The sequence below is a fragment of the Hyaena hyaena genome, unplaced genomic scaffold (assembly GCF_003009895.1).
Source record: "Hyaena hyaena isolate Hyena2069 unplaced genomic scaffold, ASM300989v1 scaffold_52, whole genome shotgun sequence".
Lineage (NCBI taxonomy): Eukaryota > Metazoa > Chordata > Mammalia > Carnivora > Hyaenidae > Hyaena > Hyaena hyaena.
In genome coordinates this window covers 1,707,845-1,731,463 of record NW_024080684.1, presented here as the reverse complement: position 1 = coordinate 1,731,463, position 23,619 = coordinate 1,707,845, and the positions used below count along the sequence as shown (strand labels likewise).

At 34.9% G+C, this 23,619-nt stretch overlaps 1 protein-coding gene across 3 annotated transcripts in view; it reads right to left on the bottom strand.

Moving 5' to 3' along the window:
• The window catches only part of SHPRH (SNF2 histone linker PHD RING helicase), an 88,473-nt gene that overhangs the window by 35,918 nt on the left and 28,936 nt on the right, over positions 1-23,619 (bottom strand). For all 3 annotated transcript variants that reach the window (XM_039230900.1, XM_039230901.1, XM_039230902.1), the window contains exons 12-20: positions 22,928-23,091; positions 22,561-22,817; positions 21,243-21,364; positions 11,677-11,765; positions 9,529-9,621; positions 6,542-6,649; positions 4,999-5,141; positions 1,562-1,735; positions 938-1,000 (exon numbers count right to left, since the gene is read on the bottom strand). In XM_039230900.1, the coding sequence (XP_039086831.1) occupies positions 938-1,000; positions 1,562-1,735; positions 4,999-5,141; positions 6,542-6,649; positions 9,529-9,621; positions 11,677-11,765; positions 21,243-21,364; positions 22,561-22,817; positions 22,928-23,091 (1,213 nt within the window). The remainder of the gene's footprint in view (positions 1-937; positions 1,001-1,561; positions 1,736-4,998; positions 5,142-6,541; positions 6,650-9,528; positions 9,622-11,676; positions 11,766-21,242; positions 21,365-22,560; positions 22,818-22,927; positions 23,092-23,619) is intronic.

Below are 23,619 nucleotides of genomic sequence, written 5' to 3'. Positions count from 1 at the left end.
TAGGGGATAACAAGCATGGCAAAAGTCCTACTGAGAGAGCCAACAGAGAAGCAAGGTCATTAACTTTTCATCAACAACTTTTAATATCTTGTCTACAAGATCATTCCTGCAAGTCTTCAGAAAACAGCAGCAATTCTGAAAATGCTAGAGGCATAATGATAAATTTGTCCAGTGTCTTGACTAATAATCTGACATAATAAAAAAAGACTATAAATTTCAGGCTAAAATCTAGCTATGAGAATTACCATAATATAAAACACTACCACCAACTATGGAAAAAACAAAACAAAACAAAACAAAATGATAAGATGACCTCAAAGTATACTGTTGATGTCTTTTTTTTTTAAGGTGATCAGAACTTAGCTTTTTCTCAATTTCCATGTTTGTAAAATAGGAATAATTTTGCTAATACCACAGCTGTTATGATTCACTAGGTATCTTAATTCTTGACATGGATGAATGAAAACTTCAAATTTGTGTTGGAGAAAGTATATTGAGAGCTAACCTTTTATAGAACTCTTACCATGTATCACACACTATACTAAGGAATTATGTACATTTTAAATTTAATATTCATAAAAAACTCAATGAGGTAAGTGTTGTTTTTATCATTTCATGAATGAGGACACTGACACTTAGAGAGATAATTCACCAACAGTGAGAGGAGGGACATGAGTTAAAATGTGTTGGACTTGAGAGTCTGTCACTCCTGTAAACTGTCCCTCCATTACACATCATGAGATGACATGAGCATTTGGGAATAACTTTTACATAAGTGAAACTGAGCATGTTAAATGATCACATGCTCAAGTTCATTTAATTGATATAAAGAAAAAACACAGGAAGGCCACTGTGAGGAAAACACAGTCTTATAAATCAAAACACCAAGTCTTGTAATAGTTTCACTTTCCTGATGGTAATCAATCAGAGAACTCACGTGTGGGAAAACAGCTTTGATTCATACTCTGTGAACAATTCATCCGCCTTACAAAAGACACAGCTGAAAGAGAAAAAAATGATCAGAGAAATATTCGGAAACATAGCAATCAGGTAATTTCTAACAGAGTCTTATTAGTATTTTAAACGTTTTTTTTTTTTTTTTTAATGTTTTTTTTATTTATTTCTAGGAGAGAGAGAGAGACAGCATGAACAGGGGAGGACCAGAGAGAGAGGGAGCCACAGACTCCGAAACAGGCTCCAGGCTCTGAGCTGGCAGCCAGGACAGAGCCCGACGTGGGGCTCGAACCCACGAACCGCGAGATCACGACCTGAGCGAAAGCCGGACGCCCAACGGACTAAGCCACCCGGGCGCCCCAATATTTTATACTTCACTGTTTCTTTACAACAAATATGCCATTTAAGAAAAAAATTACATACTTTTCAGTATGTGGTTCTTGAGAATTTTTTAAAAAGTACATTAATAATGTATCTCTTTCCATTTCTGCCTGAATTTAAATGAAGAAACTTTTATTAGATGAGCCATTGTCCATTGTTTCTTCTGTCAGAACTTTAGCAAAATGGAGTAATGCCATTTCACTGCATGACTTCTCTGGTCACCTACCAGTTGAGAGGAAGTCTGGTTGGTCGGAGGTGGCAGATTGTTGCGGATTCAATAACATTACGAGATGGAGGTCCCTCCAGATTTTTTACAGCCTCTCTTACTAGTTTCTGGAATTTGTTCAGCTCTTCCATTTGTGTTGTAAGTAGGAACTGAAGACCTCTGCAGTCATGGAACCTGATTTCCATCACCAGCATCACACACAAGGCAAACAAGAGAACAGTGAGTCAATTTCCTCAAATTCAGAAAAATATTGGAAAACATCCTCAAATTCAGATTGCCAAATAAAGTGTTAAAGAAATTGTGCAACATTTTATGTAGCCTACCTATGTTCAATCTACTAGGAGACAAGGTAGAACACTGGGTTACTTATTGTAAAAGATATCAAAATTCTGATAGTCCCCGACCTCAGGAGCTAAAACAGTCTGTAAAATCTCTCTTCTCAGCTGTCTTTGAAAGACCAAGATTGCCACATTCTTTCTTTTTTCATGCTGATTTACTACAAATGTCCCTTCTGAAATCCTTGCTTTATATGGAAAGGGAATTACAGGATGAAAAATAAAGAGAAAAATTGAGAAGAAAAATAGCCAAGAGTTATAATCCTGGCTACAAAGAGTTTATGAATACATACATGTGTAAATGTATGTATACACATACTATCACATATATTTTATAATATATATTATTTACACATATATACATTTTATTAAGCGTTCACTATATGATGCCAGGCACTTTACCGAGCTCTTTCCCTACATAATCTCAAAGATAAAATTGCGCTCATGTTATGGGTGAAGCCTAATGAATTAAAATAATTTAATTAAAGTTACAAAGTTATTATGTACCAGAGTTAGGAGTTAAACCCAAATACAGTGCTCTTAACTGTTTTTGATAAACTGAGTAAAATGTGCTAAGGAAAGAAATACATGGGTGTGTGTGAATGGGTTTATCAAATGAGAAAGAAAGCCTAGAATAATAAGAATTAGAAAATGAAAATACAAATGGGATTTGTTGGCTTTATAAGAGTATATCCTTCTCCTTCCTAAAATGCCATGAACACTTTTCTCCAAAAAGTTCAAAAGAGTTCACTCTTCTTCCTAAAGGCTTTCTCAGTATTTTACAACACTAATCTATGTTTCTTTCTGTCCTTGAAGTTTACTGAAAATATCATTCATTTTAGTACATTGTCATCTTCAAGTTTTTATACATACTCTTATTTCTCAAATTGTTCACAGGTTTGTCTTCTCATTAAGTTAGTATTTAGAAGATAAGAATTAGATCATATCTTTAAAAAATATGTAATACTGGGGTGCCTGGGTGGCTCAGTTGGTTAAGAGTCCAACTTCAGCTCAGGTCATGATCTCACAGTCTGTGGATTTGAGCTCCGTGTCGGGGTCTGAGCTGACAGCTCACAGCCTGTAGACAGACTGCTTCGGATTCTGTGTCTCCCTCTCTCTCTGCCCCTCCCCAACTCATACTCCATCTCACAAAAATGAATGTTAAAAAAATGAAAAAAGAAATAAATTTTAAAAATATGTAACAGGTACAACAGATGCTCAATAATTTGAATTCTGAAAGAATTTGCAAAGGGATACAAGAACACATTAGGTTGGGAATTAATATTCACATCAATATTATTCACAAATTATGTGATTCGGGGCTAAAAAGTGATCACAGATCAGCATTTAACAGTCTAAGCAATATTCTCTCCTGTAGGTCCTTTAAGTTAAAAAGAACACGTAATAATTAACACTATACTAAATGGTATGCACTCTTCTAAGTATGAAAGCACCTTGCAGATACTAATTTAGTAATCCTCACAATGCTGTGTGGTTTTATAGATGAGGAAACTAAGGCACAGAGAGTTTAAATAACTTTTCCAAGGTCACAGAGCTAATAAGTGGGGGAGTTGGGATATGAACACATGCAGTCTGACTCAAGAATCTCCCTGTGCTCTTAATCCCTAAGAGTTTCCTTTCTTAAGAAGTGTTAAGAAACAAACATGAATAATCTGACTTCTGAGATCCTGATCTCACTGAAAAACACAGCAGCAGTGCTAAAACGATCTCTGAATGTACATGCAATATAGAAAATGTTAACTCACCTAGATGTAAGTTATACATTTAAAAAATTTTTAATTTATTTCCAGTATAGTGAGCATACACAGTGTAAGTTACACCTTTTGAAAGGGTTTTGTTTCGTATTGATGTCTCCTGTTTCTGAGAAAAATGTATAATAAATGGTGTGTTTTACATTACCTATAGGTCCTATTATAGCCCTGGGACCTACTTTTAACAGGACTACGTTCACATACACAGGAATTTGCAACTTTTAAGTAGTTTCTATGTGATTAAAAAAATAAAAACCTTCAAAATAACTTTAATATTTTCTTATCAGCTAATTCCATAATTCTGGCAGAACACATCAGTATATAGCTTTAAAGCTAGGTAACATGAATCATGACTTAAATGACAACTTATCCTGCAATGGTGACTCTGGGGTTTAAGAGAAAAAGGAAGTGCATTCAAGAGTATAATGTACTGCATATATCTCAGAAATGAAGCCCGCCAAGTTCTGTATGGTGAAAACGAGGATGACTGCACCTGTGAATTAATAATGACACATGGAATATGTAGCAGATCTCTTTAGGGTTTTAGTAGACATTTGGAAAGGTTTTTACAAGAGTAAATGCAAACACTTTACAACATTGTAAAGATATTCTTATGCTGAAAACTAACATTAATCCCAAGGCTGACCTTATACTGGGATATGATCTGAGAAGCAATAAAAGATCCTCTCTCTGTCCCCTCCTGCCACACCACCTCAATTTGCCACATTAGACCAACATTCCTTTGGGTTAAACCAGTGAGTTATTTTTGAAAAAAATACTTCTGGACTTATAGGATTATTCACCATTTCTACATCAAGAGCAATAATCCAACTTCCCTACAAAGACCCTGAAGAATACTGAGTGTTGATAAGAAGAGAGAAGGATGGGGGAGACAGCAGAAAACCCTACAACACAAACTTGGGCCCCTGTGGTGCCCTGATACTTAGCTCTTTGGGTGTGAGTTACACAGTGGAAGCATTAATGCCTTACTTCAAGGACAAAATTCTCCAAAACGAAGTTTATTCAAGACTTTGCTGAGAGTTGGCTTTGGGTGTATGCAACAAAGATAGAAAAAATATACCTTAAGTATATTTTTTAAAAAGCACTAAAAAGGGAATATTTAAAAATGACTCCTATATAGAAAACAGGTTTCCTTTTTCAGACTTATACGTAATGTTTTAGTTTGAAATGTACTCTTGAAAATATATAAAATCCAGATGTTCATAAACACAGCATGTTCTGATATTTAATTGTACCTTTTAACATTAAATGATCTGAGTATTTGAGGTCACTACTTATAAAGTTATTTTATTTTGTACTCTTTTCTTACTTCTCTGACATAGAGAGCTTGCTAGTTTGTTGCTTGTAGTTGCTGGTTATTTCATTTCGTACTCGCTGAACAAGTTCCTCATCAATAGAGAATTCCATTGCTCTGTGGATCACATTCAGCCACCAAGGAGAATTAGAATAAATCTGTAAAAAAGACAACAGCTGGCAGTTCATATTTTTTCAATACTATGATTATTTTAACATTTAATTATTTTTGAAAGACAGAGAGACAGAGCACTAGTGGGGGAGGGGCAGAGAGACAGCAAGACACAGACAGGATCTAAAGGAGGCTCCAGGCTCTGAGCTGTCACCCCAGAGCCGGATACAGGGCTTGAACCCTCAAACTGTGAGATTATGACCTGAGCCCAAACTGGACCCTTAACCGACTGAGCCACCCAGGTGCCCCATTACTCACTATGTTTCTATCACTAGGAAACTTGCTGTGAAAAATTCAAAGGAAGCAATAAAATGCTACTCTTGAAGGGACTGTAACAGTGTATACGCTATAGATACAGGAGTATACTACTTTTGTATCCATAAATGAATACTTACCTGTTTCCTGACTACGGTGGATAAATGAGAATTTATTGTATATACTTGTGTAACAAAGTCATGCTAAAAAAATACATTACCAAAGTGAAAACTCAGTAATCACTGTATATATTTGAAAAGGTGGCAGGTCTCTTTCTCAGCATAATAAAGACATCCTGCTAATCTTCAGCCAACAGAACGAGATTCTATTCCATAGTACTCCATGATACCTAGCAAAATTATATGCCTGAATACTAAATAATTAATGCACTAGGAAGAATAAAATGTGGAGTAACTGGTTAAAATAAAAAAGACAGTGTGTTCTGTGTAGCCTCCTCTTTAGGCTTGCTACTGATTTCATAAAAAATATTTGAGAAAAGACAAATGGCACGTATTCCATAAGAAAAATACCCATGTTTCTAATGTTCTGACATCTTAAAAAGATTTTGTAAATATACATATCTAAGATCAGAAGTAGGTTACAGAAGTCTTTACTTTCTTCAAAAGACAATTTCTCGGGGCACCTGGGTGGCTCAGTCGGCTAGGCGTCCGACTTTGGCTCAGGTCATGATCTCACGGTTCATGGGTTTGAGCTCCACGTCGGGCTCTGTGCTGAGAGCTAGTTCAGAGCCTGGAGACTGTTTCAGATTCTGTGTCTCCCCCTCTCTCTGTTTCTCCTCTGCTCACGCTGTCTCTCTCTCTCAGAAATAAATAAAACATTAAAAAAATTAAAAAACAAAAACAAAAGACAACTTATTGTCACAAGATAAGAGAATACCATCAGAGCTTAAAAAAAAAAAATGAAAGGGAACAACTTCCAAATGGGGATTTATCTATGCATCTGCTCAATCCACAAACACTGCTAACAGCAAATACATGTTTGTTATGGGACAGGCATCACACAAGGTGCTAAGAGTTACAAGGTGAATAAGAAAGTTCAAGTTCTCCAAAGCAAGACACAGCCCGAGCTCCCGGAGACCAGCACAGGTCGGGGAGCCCTTCTGGGGCCAAACCTTTTTCTGCAGCTCCCGTATGGTCTGCTGCACAGGCTGCACAGCTTGCTGGGCTTCCGCAACTTCTGTGTTACACTTGCTCATGTAATGCTCTCGCAGTTGTTTGGCCTGTGTTGAAATAGGAAACAAATATAAACTGTCATTCCAGGCCTAAAAAAGAATTCAGTATAATGCTGCAAGAACAATGTGGTTATTTTATATATGTAAAGCTACTTAACACAGTTTAAGTATAAAACTTCCAAGTATACTGTCAAAAACATGCTAGTAATTCCTATGGTGTGTGTGTATATATATATATATATATGTGTATATATATTTGTGTATGTGTGTGTGTGTGTGTGTGTGTATATATATATATATATATTTTTTTTTTTTTTTAAATTTCTGAGAGAGAGAGAGAGAGAGATAGAAAGGGAGATGGCATGAGCAGGGAAGGGTCAGAGAGGAGAGGGAGACACAGAATTGGAAACAGGCTCCAGGCTCTGAGCTGGCTGTCAGCACAGAGCCCGATGTGGGGCTTGAACCCACTAACAGTGAGATCATGACCTGAGCCGAAGGCACATGCCTAACTGACTGAGCCACCCAGGCGCCCCACCTATGGTATATATTAAAGAGACCACATTTACCTGTAAGTCACAAAATTTAAGAAATCCCAAAGGTTTGCTTCCCAAACTTCTATCTAATTTTAACTGGAAAAAAAAGGGAACAGGAAAAAAGTAGTATTTCTTTATGAGAAATTATGAGACAAAGCAACCTTTTAGAATTTGTCTGACTTATTTATTTCAATGTCTTGGAATTACTTCAGCTTAGAAATAACACTTGAGTATAATATACAGTAACATAGGCATTGTGGACTAAACTGTGTTCCCTCAAAAACTGTATGGTGAAGCCTTAACCCCTAATTTGGAGACAGGGCCCTTTAAGGAGGTATATTAAATTAGTAAATATCGTTAAATGAGATTATATAGGTAGAGCACTAATCAAATATGACTAGTGTCCTTAAGAAAAAAGAAAAAAAGAGAGAGAGACAGCAAGGATGCAATCACACACAGAAAACGTCATGTGAGGACACAAATTGAAGGCAGCCATCTACAAGCCGAGGAGAGGGGCCTCAGGAGAAACCGCCCCTGCTGGCACTTTGATCTTGGACTCACAGCCTCCAGAAGTGTGAGAAATAAATTTTTCTTGTTTAAGCACCTAGCCTATGGTATTCTGTTAGGCAGCCCTAGCTGACTAATACAAAAGGATTTAAAAATTCTTCCCCTTTCAACTTTCCCAGGTAAGAAGGATCACATTACTTGCAAGCAAAAAAAATACAGAAAAATTTTATCCTTATTAATTCCCATTAGGAAACTTATACAATTCTTCACTTTCTTCCATTTAACTGAAATATTTAACTGGTTCTTGAAACTACTTTACGAATAAACAGAGGGGATTAAAGGTGATGTGGGATAGTGGGAGGAAGAGCAGAAAGGCTACTGAACAGGAAATCCTAATGTTTCCATTTAGAATTGGGTTGAGCCATGTGAAGTTGTCAACACTAGACCCTTGGACTTATAAAAATAGCAATTTCATGAGGTTCTATTGAACAGATACATCTCTTTGGATTAGCTGTTTCACTTCCCTGGGCTTCTGTTATATCATTTACAAGTGTTGAAGGCTGAAGTAGAGAATTCCTCAGCTGTGGCTTTATATTCTACGGGAGTCAGGCAAAAGTGATTATATGGTCTCCTTGGAAATACATCTATACAGTGTGATACACTTTTCCTTTCCTTCTCTCATGATGCATTCTCTTGTTCCTGTCACAAACTTCTAATTACTTTTTTTTTTTTTAATATTTTTATTTATTTCTAGGAGAGAGAGAGAGAGAGACAACGTGAGCAGGGGAGGGTCAGAGAGAGAGGGAGTCACAGACTCTGAAACAGGCTCCAGGCTCTGAGCTGGCAGTCAGCACAGAGCCTGATGTGGGGCTTGAACCCACAAACCGCGAGATCATGACCTAAGCGAAAGTCGGACGCTTAACCGACTAAGCCACCCAGGCGCCCCAACTTCTAATTACTTTCTACTAAAATTCGTTGGCTATAATTATTTGATCATCACAGCTATCTACCAACAGGCTGGACGGTCTCCCAGAGCTTTCTGTTGCTGAAGGGATTTAAACAAAGAACGACTGATTGTATGTAAGATGAGATGTCTCCACAGGGAAGAAGATTCTACTCTAAAATTTCTGACACTCAGACTGCTATCTAACAGCAAGAAAGGGCTGTAAACACTTCTGTAATCTCACTTTGTATCTTAATTCAAATAAAAAAGGTCCCATTTGCAGGTTCAATTCATTTCAAACATTATCTACTATTCTTTTGATTTTAGCTTTGTCATCTCTCTTTGACTTTTAAAAAGGCAAAAATCCATGGGGGAACTAGTATATGAGGCTCGTTAACAATTTACAGTGAAATAATTTTCACCATCCTTTCTATTGAGGCAAGACTCACTGCAGAAGGAACTTCTTTGAGAGGACATAAGAAATACCACTGAAATACTGAATTTATTTATGTGTTAGGTACTATACAGAAAGGTGGAAGAAACATGAGACTTTTTATTCTTACTAACCCATCTCTTTCGCAGGTCTGTCACTAGATCAACAAGGTCTCCTTCCTTCCTTTTTCCTTCCATGTGCTGCTGGCTACCAACAGCCATATCTACAAAAGCAGTTACCATATATCTGCGAGTGGCTTACAAGAGAGACAAAATAACATGGAGTACTTCAATTCTCTACCTCCAAAATTTCTATTGCAATTCTCTACCAACCAAAGCAAAGTTTGGAACACAAAAGCAGCAGGAAAACATCTGATTACTTTGATTTAGATGTTGTATACCCTAGGAAATATTAGCAAGATGGATTATTAATATTAAACGAGATGGACAAATACTGAGATGGATAAAGTCTGAAAAAAAATCTTTTATAGACCAAATAAAAAAATTATTACCTCTTCCTCAAGTCTGCAATCTCGTAAGGTAGGAGGTATTCCCGGGTGCTTGGCTACCAACAGTTCCATCAAGTTATGAGTAGCATGAAGTCTCTACAAACACACAAAAGGCAGTGATTTTGAAAGCCAATGCAGTGGACTCTAAAGGACAAATCTACTATTAATATGGCATACAGAATACTAACACATAAAGATCAGGTCACTGAAAACTTTTCCTCTAACACAATTTAAGCACCAACTTCCTCAGAGAAACCCAAAATCAGTTTCATAGTAAAGATCTTAATTCATAATGACATAAATTTTCTTCATTTAAAAATATGCAGTCTTATGAACTATGTCTATGCATTTAGCAGAATGTCTGATATAGGTATATGTCTTCTATTACATGTGCATATGTCTATATATGGAACTATGTATGATTATGCCAAGTAAGCCCAGCAAAGTGGGAAGGCTGACTGCACAGACTTGGTTCCTCTTCTGGGAAATGAGTCTGCATGAGCCTAACAATTACATTATGATAAAAGTAAGGATAATGAAATACATAGGAAAATAGGGCTGTGACCTAGATCTGTTGAACTGAAGGGTTGGAAAGGGGAGAAGCTGGAGGTAAAGATGGTATCGGAAGAAGAAGATAATTATCTTTTATCTCTGTATTCAGTAAAGCCAGGCTTCTCACTATGACACTGAGACTGCAGCTGGTTAGAGGCTCCCCCTGGAGTCAAGGGTTGTGAGAAGAAATAAAGTGAAAGTAATTTCTATCCTGTGAACTTGACTCTTTACTTGGGAAGACAACTAAGAGCTAAAGAATTATCAGGAAAGAGTCCTGGTAAGTCCTGACTTGGTGCCAGTGAATTGAGACTATAGAGGTTTATTCTGTCTGTCTACAGATTACAGGTCATAGTACAGATCTTTGTAGAGTTAATCTTTGAAGAGTCACTTCAAATGTCTTAGGGCTTTTCAACATGGTCACATGAATAATACAATCAGCAACACTAACAGATTTAGTAGCAACAACAAACTTGTGAATAACATTACGGAAACAAAGTGGTAGAAACTCAGCTCCTCTTCTCCCCGTGTGCTTGTGGAAGGACTGCTTCCTAAACAAGGTGGAGGAGTGGACTGGGATGAAAACCAGTCTCTTTCCACCCCCTTAAACATTTTATTCCAAGGGAGGAGAGTGGCTAATCTGACTGAATAGAGCAAAACATTCAGTGGGCCATGGTTTACCACCAGCAGATGGGATTAACTGAAAGGAAGAAACATGCTGATTGCTTCCTCTTCACTCATGAACACTGGCACACTGGACTTATCTGTCTTCTTGCTCGGTTTTCTATTTTTATTTCTTTTATTCAGGAGCATGTAATCTTTGTACTTCTTTTTTCTTCCATGAGGCAAATACATTTGCCCAAGGTCTAAATTCTATAATTCTGATCCATACAGAATATACATAGGCTTTTATTTAATTTCCTCCTCTCCCCCAAAACTTCCTAATACTCATTGAGGCACATGTGAACATGTGGGTCCCCAGGTCTAGATTCTGAATGATAATGAAGTTCCATTAGGGACTCAAGTCTAAACTTACTAAGATTAAAAAGTAGTTCTTATTTACCATTTAGCTAGAGAGCCTTGTCTATATGATCCACTGGAAAGAGTTAAGAAAGAGATTCAATATTTAAATAAATGTTGAAATTCAAATATCCAAATCTTCCTAAAAGGCCTCCGAAAATTAAATCAGAAGATTACTGGAAAGGTTTTATTGCAAAGTTCCATTGCTTAGTTTATAGCATTTTCTTCTTTCACTAAAAACTGTATTGATGTGTTGACGATTATATGCAAAAGTGATAAAACTCATCCCATTCTTTGAAGCACAAATACTTTAACCTGTTTTTCTATTGTAGGTTAGATGTATTCAGTCAGCCTGTGTCAACAGCAGCCTGAGGTATATGGAATAGTAGTGATTTTCAAACTTTCATCTGCCTACAAATCACCGTGAGTGCTTATTAAAAGCACTGAATCCAAAAGTTCATCCCCAGAGATGATGACTCAGTCCATCCATTTTGTTACCCTTTATCATCTTAAATATTCAGAAAAAATATTTTGTAAAAAACAAATAGGTTATATAGTTGAAATGGTTTAATTTTTACTTACCTGAAGGGAATCGGTTTTGAGTTTTCCTTTGTGTTCCTCAGATGAACGCAACACTTCTCTGTACAGTTCTGCTGCCAAGGCATACTCACCTGAGGAATTAAGGTAAACTTAAAGCATAAGAAAGTCCTCTATTTAGCTTCCAATGTGATCTAGTTATCTGGTATCTAAAAATATCTACTATAAAAATGTAATGATTAAAACTCACTTTTTTTTTTAAAGAAAAGGAATTTGACTTAATAGTAATATGAATGCCCCAATAAAGAAGCTGCTTTTGTTAACTCAGTAAGCACAGAACACAAACCAGATATGTTTATGCTTTAAAATTATACGGAAAAACAAACGGAATTAACTATCAATTTAGACAAATGATTTTCCTCTTACTAAAGTTAAAGGGTACCAATTAGCAGTCATTTTCATATTTGAAATTAAGGACAAATTTATTTTTTTTTTATTTTTTAATTTTTAATATTTTTATTTATTTCTAGGAGAGAGAGAGACAGTGCGAGCAGGGAAGGGTCAGAGAGAGAGGGAGACACAGACTCTGAAACAGGCTCCAGGCTCCGAGCTGGCAGTCAGCACAGAGCCTGACGCGGGGCTCGAACCCACAAACCGCGAGATCATGACCTAAGCGAAAGTCGGACGCTCAACCAACTAAGCCATCCAGGCGCCCCAAGGACAAATTTATAAATAAATATTCAAAACACTATGATCAACTTACACAGAATTCTCAGATGAATAAAACACTCTTCTTAATAGGTACTGTTCTTCTTGGTGGCCAAAACGATTTGCAATGAAAAACCTATTTCCAAAACCAAGGGATTCTTCTTTCTATTTCTGGTCACATTAATCTAAATCAGTCTGAGATTAATGATGTTTTTTATTATTCATAACTAGCAGCTCTTCAAATAAAGTAACTTAAAAATATCAAGCAAAGTACAGGCCCATGGGTCAATCTAACCCTCTGCATTTTTCTAGGGTCCATGGGTTAAGAATGGTTTTAACATTTGGGGTCCATGAATGAAGTTTTATTGGAACTAGGCAATGCTCATTTGTTTATGTTGATAGCGGTTTTCGCATTACAACAGCAGAGTGGAGTAGTTGCAACAGATCTTCTAGCTCAAAGCCTAAAATATTTATTATCTGGTTCTTTCAGTAAAAGTTTTCTGATGCTTCAATAAAAGGAGACAGGAAATATTTTAAATGACTTGAATAATAGAACTTATATATGCTGCCTGGGGAAAAACTCAAAACTGATTATTTATAAATATAATTAAAATAAATACCTAACAGTAGTAAAATCACAAAATACAAAAAAAGAGGTTCTTGCTTTTGTTTGCTGAGAAAACGTTTTTCATAATTATCATATATATGCTTTTCTTTTCTCAAACTAGTTTTATTAATATCGTGGATTTAGGACTTTGTTCACAGCCACAATGAGACATATATAAATAAATAATGTTGGTTCTCTCTCTTTTTGTTAAAGCTGATTATATACATAAATATATATACTCATTTTACATAAAACTTACCGTATCAACCACTCTTAAGTATGCAGTTCAGTGGCATTAAGTACATTTATGTTGTTGTGCAAAACATTTACTTTTATATCATTGCTTTGTATTTATTTCTATGAGCTTCCAAATACAAAGTTTTCTAAAGCACACATTTCATAGTATTTTACAATCAATTTCTATTCACTTCGATAAAGAACAACATTATTTTTGCAAAAATAACATCACATTATAATGTAGGATTAACACTCAGTTATCTTCACACAAGAAGCTCTCTCTTTTTAGTTTTGAAGATTCTTCTGAAGGTCTTCAAAAGACTACAGAAGATTCTACTAGTATTTATGCGATCACTTACAGAGAATAATTCATTTAACAATTCTTTCATAATTACTATGCTTTTTAAAGATGGTTGGCCTATAATATAAACAATTGAATTTTAACTATTCCGTATAATGCTTTTTAAAATGTTTATTAAAATAATATATGCTTTCAGGCACCTGGGTGGCTCAGTTGTTAAGTGTCTGACTCTTGGTTTTCGCTTGGGTCATGATCTCATGGTTCATGAGTTTAAGCCGCACAATGGGCTCTGTGCTTTGGATTCTCTCTCTGCCTCTCCCTTCTCTCTCAAAATAAATAAATAAACCTAAAAAACATATGCTCTAGGGAAGACAAAAAAATATGCATGTTCAAGAAGTTATACAAGTTTAAACCAAATTTAGAAATACCCATTCTTTGCCACTTGATGGCAGTAGCCTTTTAAGTAAACAAAGAGTATTGAATTTGATACTTGCCAAGCTAATTTTCTCCAAAAAAATATATGCAGAGAAAACACTGTATAAGATTGTAATAACACCATGTTTTTATTAACAGCATGATCAGTGAGGCCCTTAGAATATGCATTGCATATCATACACATGTCTGTATATAATATAAGCAAATCCCTCGAGTTTGCAGTTAATTTCATATTTCGTTTAGAAGTCACATCTTCACTGTCTGATTTTTATATTGGAAAATATGAAAGCTTTTTGAAAAGAGCAATGAGGTACCTCCTACGTTAGGCCCTAGTTTGGTATTTTGCCACACAGCCCACTGCACACTGACCCTTCCAGAGTGCTACATACAGTGCTTAGAAACGATCAGATGAATAGTTCTTTTTAAAATCCTCTACCATATATAACTTCATAGCAGGGAAAAGGGGGTAATAAATATGAAAAGGAAACTAGAAAAGAGGCCAAATGAAGAAATCCATTCACTCCCTGAGCTTGAATCATAAAAATATAGAATAAAATTAAGATTACAGTTTTAAAATCAAGATGGGAAAATGAAATTTATTATTGTGATAATCTGCAAGTAATATATTACTGCATTTTAGAAATTTTTGATGAAGAGCTTTAACGTACTATAGATAGCATAATATTGAGGCTGAAAATGTCTATTTGATAAAAAAGCAGACATAGTATAATAAAAAATTAATTTTTAATCAAAAGATTCAGGGCAAATTCTCTGTCACTTATTAGCCATAATCTTCAGACACTAACTAAGCCAGAATTCTGAACACCACTTTTCTTATGTAAAATGGGACTAATACTTCAATGTTTGGGCAATAATGAGGATAAAACAGAATATATACATGAAGGTGTTAGGTATAATACCAAATGCTTATAGAAAATGATCATTTCTCAGATATGATGCTAGATTTTAATGACTTGAAAATATTTTAAATAGTACATTCATTATTCACGTATTTCTAAGAAGAGGCATATTATTTATCTGTGACACTCAAGTATTCTATAGATTTTACTCACAATTATCCCACTCAATTAATTTGGGATTGTGACAGAGTGTTATTAGTAGGAGACATAACTTCCCAATTTGTGCCTAATTATTTCTTAGCTGAAATAAAGGAAAGTTTAATTTTTTGAAAAAAATTTCCCATTAAAAAGTTGTATGGTTTAAGATGGTAGCTACACTTGGGATGAGCACAGCATCGCATATAACATATAGAGCTGTCCTATTACTATATTATACGCCTGAAACTAATGTAACATTGTGTTTCAACTACAGTTCAATTAAAACAAACAAACAAGCTGCCTGACAGCCTTTCATTATGCATTTTGAAGGACAGATCACTTAAAATTTTAGATTGAAGCCAGGAAGACTACAGTCACAGGCACACTTAGTAATTGAGAGGGCAATGACAATGATGGTGATGATTAAGAATTATTTGAGAAAATCTAAATTTGCAAACCCTGCTAGCTACAGTAAGTATTTCCTAGGCAATGTCCTAGAGAGAAGATTTGCACATAGAGTTGCATGTACTATATTTGTACAATTTATCAAGAATATATAATAATGTCTTTTTCCTGTTATTAGTTACTGATAATAAAAATCTGTATATGAACAGGTTGAGAAGTGGTAAGAATCTGAGGTTACTTCATATTACCATAGTTAGTAATACCACTCTTCATTTATGTTTCTATTAGTTTTCAGTGTATATCCACACTTCACATTAAGAATACTAATACTTCAAGGGGGCTAAACAAGTGGCACTATCTGTATTTTATTGATAAGGAAACTGAGATCCATCACTTCACACAACATACACAAGTTCAGAGTGCTACAACTATAGCAAACAAGAAGCCCCATCTTCTTCACAGTTCTTGTCTAGAGCTACTTCTACTCAGTTTCTGTGAGTCTTCTGAACTCTATGCCAGTCAGGACAAGAGACACTTTCTAGTTCTGGTCCTGTTATTCTGAAAAGCTAATAACCAAAGACAGACCACTCAGTTCAAAGAGGCTTAGAAGATTTGTTTGTATCAGACAAAAACACAAATTTCTCTGGGCAACTAATTTCTTTAAGGTGTTATTAGGTAAATGAGAAAAATAGTAAATTCTTTCCAAGAATTTACTTGGAACTGTGTGTGTACCCAAGGAGACTAATAATGGATTAGTAATCTTTGTGGGAAGGTCAAAAGAATTGGAATTTATCACAATATGCCTTTCTAGTTCTAACAATGAAGAGCTATATACACAAATTTTGTGAGGAATGTAGAAATAAAGTAGCATTTGCATATCTTGAGTTATCAAAGTGGTTAAAACTGTACTTCAGCATTATGAAATACTTATATGATTTCAAGAACTATATTCCACTGACTTTTGGAGAGACTAAAATCAAATGATCTAAACCAAAGCTATTAGAGAAGGTTTTAAAGGTCATTTTTTAAAAAGGCACATTTACATCAGTAATTTTCCCATTATTTAAAAGAAAGCTCTTAAAAGTCATTATAATACAAAAGCTATAAAACTATGCAATATTATATTACAAATGCAGTAACAGACTAATAACAATAGATTCTGTCAAAAAGAATATTCTGTGATTCACTACAGTTGCAAAAAAAATAACACTTTTTAGGTAGCCAGAAAAGTTACCATAAAAATTTAGAATAAATTTCTTCAAAGAATGGATGCTTCTAACATAAAGATGGAGGTACTGTGCTTATTGCAAATTAAGTATAAAAGTCAAAGTCATGGAAATGAAGCTACTGAGTAAATGAAATAATAGAAAGCCGATGTACAATTTTATATTCTCAATAGGACTGTATGAATGAGAATTCCAGTTGTTTCTACATTCTTGCAACATGTGATCTGTTTAATTTAAGCCATCTTAATAACGGCATATAGGGGTGTTCTTGTGTTTTGAATGTGTGCGTACCTAATGACTAATGATGATGAATATCTACCTTTTCCTATGTTTTTTGGCATCTCTATATATTCACTGCAGTCTCTGTTCAAACATTTTGCCTATATGCATTGGCTGTTTTCTATTATTGGTTTTTAATAGTTCTTTTCATATTCAGTAGTCCTTTCTCAGATATGTGATTTGCGAATATTTTCTCTATTCAATGACTTATCTTTTTATTTTCCTTTTTTTTTTTAAGTGTTTATTTTTGAGAGAGAGAGCAAGCATGGGGAAGGGGCTGAGAGAGAGAGAGCAAGCATGGGGAAGGGGCTGAGAGAGAGAGAGAGAGAGACAGATGATCTGAAGCAGACCCTGTGCTGACAGCAAAGAGCCGAGCATGAGGCTAGAACTTAAGAACTGAACCATGAGATCATGACCTGAGTCAAATTTGGTCACTTAAACAAGTGAGCCACCCATGAGCCCCTATCTTATTTCCTTATGCCTTCTGAGGTGTAGAGGTTATTAATTTTGATGAAATTAAATGTATCAATTTGGTGTCATCCCTCAATCTTTACCTACCTAACCCCAAATCATAATTTTTTTTATCCTTTGTGTTTTTTTCTAAGTTTTATAGTTTTAGGCTTTAATTTCAGTTTACTATCCTCTGTATTATGAACTGTTTATATAGTGCAATGATGAAGTTTAGTTTTTGAGTATGGATATCTAATTGCTCCAGCACCATTTACTGAAAATATTAACTTTTCTCCACTGAAATACCTTTGCATCTTTGTGGAAAAATCAAATGATCATAAATAAGTGGGACTATTTCTGGACTCTATTCTGGTCCATTGGTCTATTTGTCTATCTTTATGCCTATGTCGTACTGTCTTGATTACTATAGTTTTAAAATATGGCTTGATTCAGGTAGTATAAATCTTCCAATTGTTTTGTTCTTTTCTAAAGTTGTTTTGATTATTCTAGATGAATTTCAGAATCAGCTTCTCAGCTGCTAGAAAATAGCCTATTGACATTTTGACTGGAAAATTCTGATTGCATTAGCTATATATTAATTTAGGATGAATCAGCACCTTAACAATAAAGTTTTCTGATCCATGAACATGGTATAATTAGGTGTGCTTTAATTTCTTTCAGCAATGTTTGCAATTTCAGTGTTTTTGTGACTTTTGTAAACATCTTACACATATCTTTTCAAGCTGATACTTAAGTATCTCATATTTTTTTGATACTACTAAGAACAGTATCATCATAATTTCTAATTATTCATTCCTAGCATATAGGAATAAAATCAACTTTTATATACTAATCTTGTATAATGCAACTTTGTAGAACTCACTTATTAGTTCTAGTAATTTTCCTGCTGGATAATCATATTAGCAAATAAAGACAGTTTTACCTATTTTTCCTATTCAAACTGGTAACTTTTATTTCTTTTAATTGTCTTATAGCACTGGAGAGAATTCAGGTATCATTCTGAACAGAAATGGTGATGGGACATTCTTGATTTGTTCATGATCTTAGAAAACATTCAGTTGCCAACAATAAAGTGTAACATTAACTATAGGTCTTTTATAGATGCCTTTTATCAAAGTGAGAAAGTTATCTTTGATTCCTAGATTGCTAGAGGTTTTTATCAGGAATGGATGTTGAATTTTATCAAATACTTTTCTTATATTTATTGAGAGGTTGACAAGGTTTTCCCTTCTCAGTTAATTTCATGAATTACATTAATTAATTTTTAAACATTAAACCAAACTTAAATTCCCAGAATAAATTCTACTTGGTCATAAAGCATTATTTTTTAAAATGTATTGTTAAATTCATTTTGTTAAAAAAATTTTAAAGAATTTTCTATGTTCTTGAGTGATACTGATCTCTGGTTTTGTAATCAGGATAATGGTGCCTCAAAATAAGTCGAGAATTATTTTTTCCTTTTTAATTTTCTGGAAGAGTTTATATAGATCTGATATTATTTCTTCCTTAAATGTTTGGTAGCATTCACCATTGAAGTCACCTGGGCCTAGAATTTACTTTGTGGTTAAGTTTTCTAACAGTAAAATTAATTTCTTGAGTAGATGCAGGGCTATACAGTTTACTTCTTATTGAGTTGGTTTTGGGAATTTGTGCCTTCTAAAGCATTTGGTCATATATGTAAGTTGTCAAATTTCTGGCATAAAGTTGTATATCAGATTCCTTTATGATTTTTTAAAGATGTGTAGACTCTGTAGTGATGTTACCTCTCTCACTCACGATTCCTGATAACAGTAATCTGTGTCTTTTCTTTTCCCCTAAAATAGTTTGACTAGAGGTTTATAACTTCTCACTGATCTTCTCAATTAACCAGCTTTTGATTTTATGGTCTCTTTCTACTGGATTTGTTTTCTTTTTAATTGATTCCTGCATTGCTCTTTATTATTTTCTGTCTTTTCGTGACTTGGTACTTCATTTGCTTTTTTTTTTTTAGTTTCTTAAGGTATCAGCTGAGGTCAATGATTTACAATTTTTTCCCAAGTTGGTGGTCAGTCCTATAAATTTCTCTTTAATTACTGATCAAGGCTCCACAGCTCTTGATATTTTCATTTTAACCCACTTAAAAATATTTGCCAGTTTCCCTTTTTATTTATTCTTTAACCCAAGGATTACTCAGAATTATTTTAATTAGTTTCAAATTATTTGGGGACTTTCCAGTAATCTTTGATATCTAATTCCTTTGTGGTCACAGAATGTACTTTTTAAGACTTGAATCCTTTTAATTTTTTTTAACGTTTACTTATTTATTTTCAGAGGGAGAGAAAGAGAGCGATCAGGGGAGAGGCAGAGGCAGGGCGGGGGGGGGGGGGGGGCAGGCTCCAGGCTCTGAGCTGTCAGCACAGAGCCCAACGCAGGGCTTGNGGGGGGGGGGGGGGGGGGGGGGGGGAGAAAGAGACTCATAAGAGGGCTCAAAACAGGGCTCAAACTCATGAACTATGAGATCATGATCACAGCTGAAATCAAGAGATGGATGCTTAACCGACTAAGTCACTTAGGTGCGTCAAGACTTGAATCCTTTTAAATTGCTTTACAGCCCAGAAAATGCTCTGTCTTGGTATGTAAGCATTCCGTGTGCACATGAAAAGAATGTGTATTCTTTGGTGGGTTAAAGTGTCCTATAACTGTTGACTATGACAGTTAGTTGTTACTGTTGAGTTTCCCATGTTTCTATTTTCTGTCTTCTTGTTCTATCAATAATTAGAAGCAGGATGTTGAAATCTCGGACTAAGATTATGGATTTATCTATTTCTAATTATAGTTCTATCAGTTTGTGTTTTATTTATTTTTAAGCCTTGAGTTTTAGTGCATAAACATTTAGGTTTATTTTCCAGGGTAACACTATATCCTTAGTAATACTCTTTGCCTGGTGATAATATAATCACTCCAGCTGTTTTTGATTAGTGTTAATATAGTATATCTTTTTTCATCCTTTTACATTTGCATCTTTAAATAAAAAGAGGGTTTCATATAGATAGTATATTATTAGACACCGCTTTTTTAAAAATCCATTTTGAAAATCTCTAATTGGGGCATTTAGAACATTTGCAGAAGCAGCAAAGTAACAGAGAATGAATTTACCCCTCCTTTCTGACACAAGTAAAACTAGCATACAAAATATATGAAACAATAGACTGTAAACCACCAGATACTGGCAATAAAAAGCAGTAATCCCTGAGAGATGGGAAATACCAATTAAACATCTTTCCATGAAATATAAGATTCTCTATTAACATGCTTATTTTTGTGCATAATGGATAACACCATAACTATGTCTATACATATTGTGTTTGTGTATTTGTCTATCTCTCCTTGCTATGAATTTAAGGTCCACAAGATCAAAGACTTTACTTTGCTTTACTGTAGTATCTTTAATACTGAGATCATACCTGGTGCAGAACAGACACTAATAGTTGTTGAAAGAATGAATTTACAAATATTATTATTGTGTAAATTGATGACTAATATTCCCTTGAATATGTCAGAATTTAACCATTCTTCTATTTCTAGGTATTTTGGTTGTTTTCAGTTGTTCACTACTATAGACTAAGGTCAATAATTTATTGCCAAATCTTTGTTTACATCCTAACTTTCCTAAACAACAACAACCACCACCTTCTACAAGTGGAAATGCTTGGTGAAAGCACACATTGACTTTGAAGGTTTTTCAAATGTTTTGCCTAAGTGCTCTCCATTAGGTCGAGCCTACCTTACCTAAGATCAGTAGTGTGTGAGAATGCCTTCCTTGGGGGATTTTGATTTCTACTACACCAAATCTGTCTCATTAAGTATTTAGAGGAATCAGAGATAACAAAACAATCACCTTCTACCTTTAATGATGTGGATGCCTGCTAAGCCATTGAGAGCGCAAACTAGTTGCCGATGTGCTTCTTCACACTCCGTTCCACATTTCTTCTGCAGAGATGTTAGCAGCTCTTCCATTGTCATGGTGCTACAAGAAAAGGGAGATTATTCAGAACGGAAAAGAAAATCCTAAGTGACAATATTATATCATATAAGATCAAGAGTATCAGACTCTTACAGAGTCTTTGTTTATCTTCAGGATCTTTCCTTTCACTTCCATTTTTAACACTATCACTTTCAACTCAATTACTTTTTACTAGAATGACAAGTTTGGTTTTTGTTTTTTTTTTTTAACCTGATTCCATCATTCTTTACCTTTTCCAAGTTAGGTAAATGGAGAAGGGAACTAGAAAATCTTCCTAAAATATGAAATACAACATGGTATGTTTGAAACAGTCTGGGTGTTAGAAGATAAGACTATTCTGAATCTCTAGCATTATAACTAATGAATCTCCATGAGCCTGAATTTTTTTTATCTGTAAAAAATGAAGATTCTCCAAGGATCATATCAAATGCCATTTCTGTCAAGGCTGTCTAACATTAACCGTTTATATAAAAATTATTTCCATATTCTGTCTATAGCCATGTATGTATACCTCTTATATTTGTTTGCCTTATTTTATAGGAATCTAAAATCTTTGTCATCTCCCTTATTTGTCTAGAAACTGCTTAAAGGCAAAAATATAATTCCTCTTTATATATTCTTTAATAACACTTCAACTTTTTAATACCGGGTACTAAAAAACAAAACAAAACAACACAAAAAACACACCAGTTGCTGAGTCACAGTCTGATGAACAAAAATTTCTGGGACAATAATGCACTGGATACTGTGGACACAAATAACTCAATGTATTAGGATGAAATAATCAAACAGACAGAATTATTTAGCACAATTAAAAAGAAAATACAGTAATCTAATTCATCTAATTCCCTGATATGGGAACCAAAAAACAGAGTAAGAACAAAAGCCTTTCATATCTGAAGTGCGGCCAAAAAAAACCCAAAACAAAACAAAAACAAAAAAACCCAGACTAAAACAACAAAACCCCACAACAGTCCTAAATTTAAAAGAATTGTCAAAAACCACAAAAAAATAATTTTGGGAATGTGACTCTTTCATAAATGGAGTTCCATGCCAAAGAAAAACCACACTGCTAAACTAACTGACAACAGCTCAGTTCTAAGACCCTGAATGAACCTGGGGGCTAGAAAGCTAATAGCTTCAACACTGTCTATGACTACTACAGTATCAATTGCAGTGTAAGGAAATTGACAATAAACCTCTTCTGGAGCGGCAAAAACTCCCCACGAACGGCCTGCGGGTGGCAGCAGGCCTGCCTGAGCCTCAGCAGTGGATACAGGATGGAGGTGACCGTCCTTCGGTCCAGGCTGCTGAGCTTCAGTGCCCAGTCAGAAATCTTCCTGAGCTTTACTACCGCATCCTGGCAGCACACTTCATGCTGGCGGTGATAGAAATGTCTTTCCACTGGAGAAAAGTGAAGCCAGTGGATTTCTTCTGTCTGAGGGGGTATTTGGATCTGTAGGGAGAAGAAAAAAAGGATTTCACCTGAAAATTGAATTTTCCATCTCAACTCTTGCTCCTCTTTTCTTGTAATGTCCTTAATCAGTAAAAACTTATCCTACTGACTTGGTCAATCACATCTTTCTTTGCAGACCTCCATAGTATCTTGGCAATAAAGCTGTAGAGGAGCTGAGGATTCTTCCTGCAGTAAGGGCGATAGAGAAGTCGAACCCACCAGTGTTTGACACAATAAGGTTCAATACCAAGAAACACCACCAACCCAAAAAGATCTGAGAAGAAAAAATAACAACAACAACATATTGAGAATAACTGTTTCCATATTTCTTTATTACTATTTTGAATAATCACTTTCAATAACATTACACAGCACACATTACTTTCCATGAAGTAAAATGCAGATTGTATAGACTCTTGAATCTGAAAGTTAATTCCACTTTGACTTACTTTTGTTGATTACTTATATTGCTCTAGGTTTTGTGCTAGTAGCTAAAAGGTTCCACAAACCTTGTACTTAATTCAAAAGTCTGAAATTTCCGTCAGAAGTAAACTAGAAAATGACTCACTTGTATGCACCTGATCAAGAGATAAATAAGAAGAATCAGGCATTGAGACTACTGGATTCAGGACTTGCAGGATTAGAAAAAAGTTTGAATGACACAGGTGATATGAAGAATATTCACTGATCCAATATTCGTTATACTTTTTGGTCTAACTCTACTTTTGGGAAATAAGACTAAAACAATAATAAAAAATAGAGACAACCTTAATCTACACAGTGATATTCATACCAACAACAT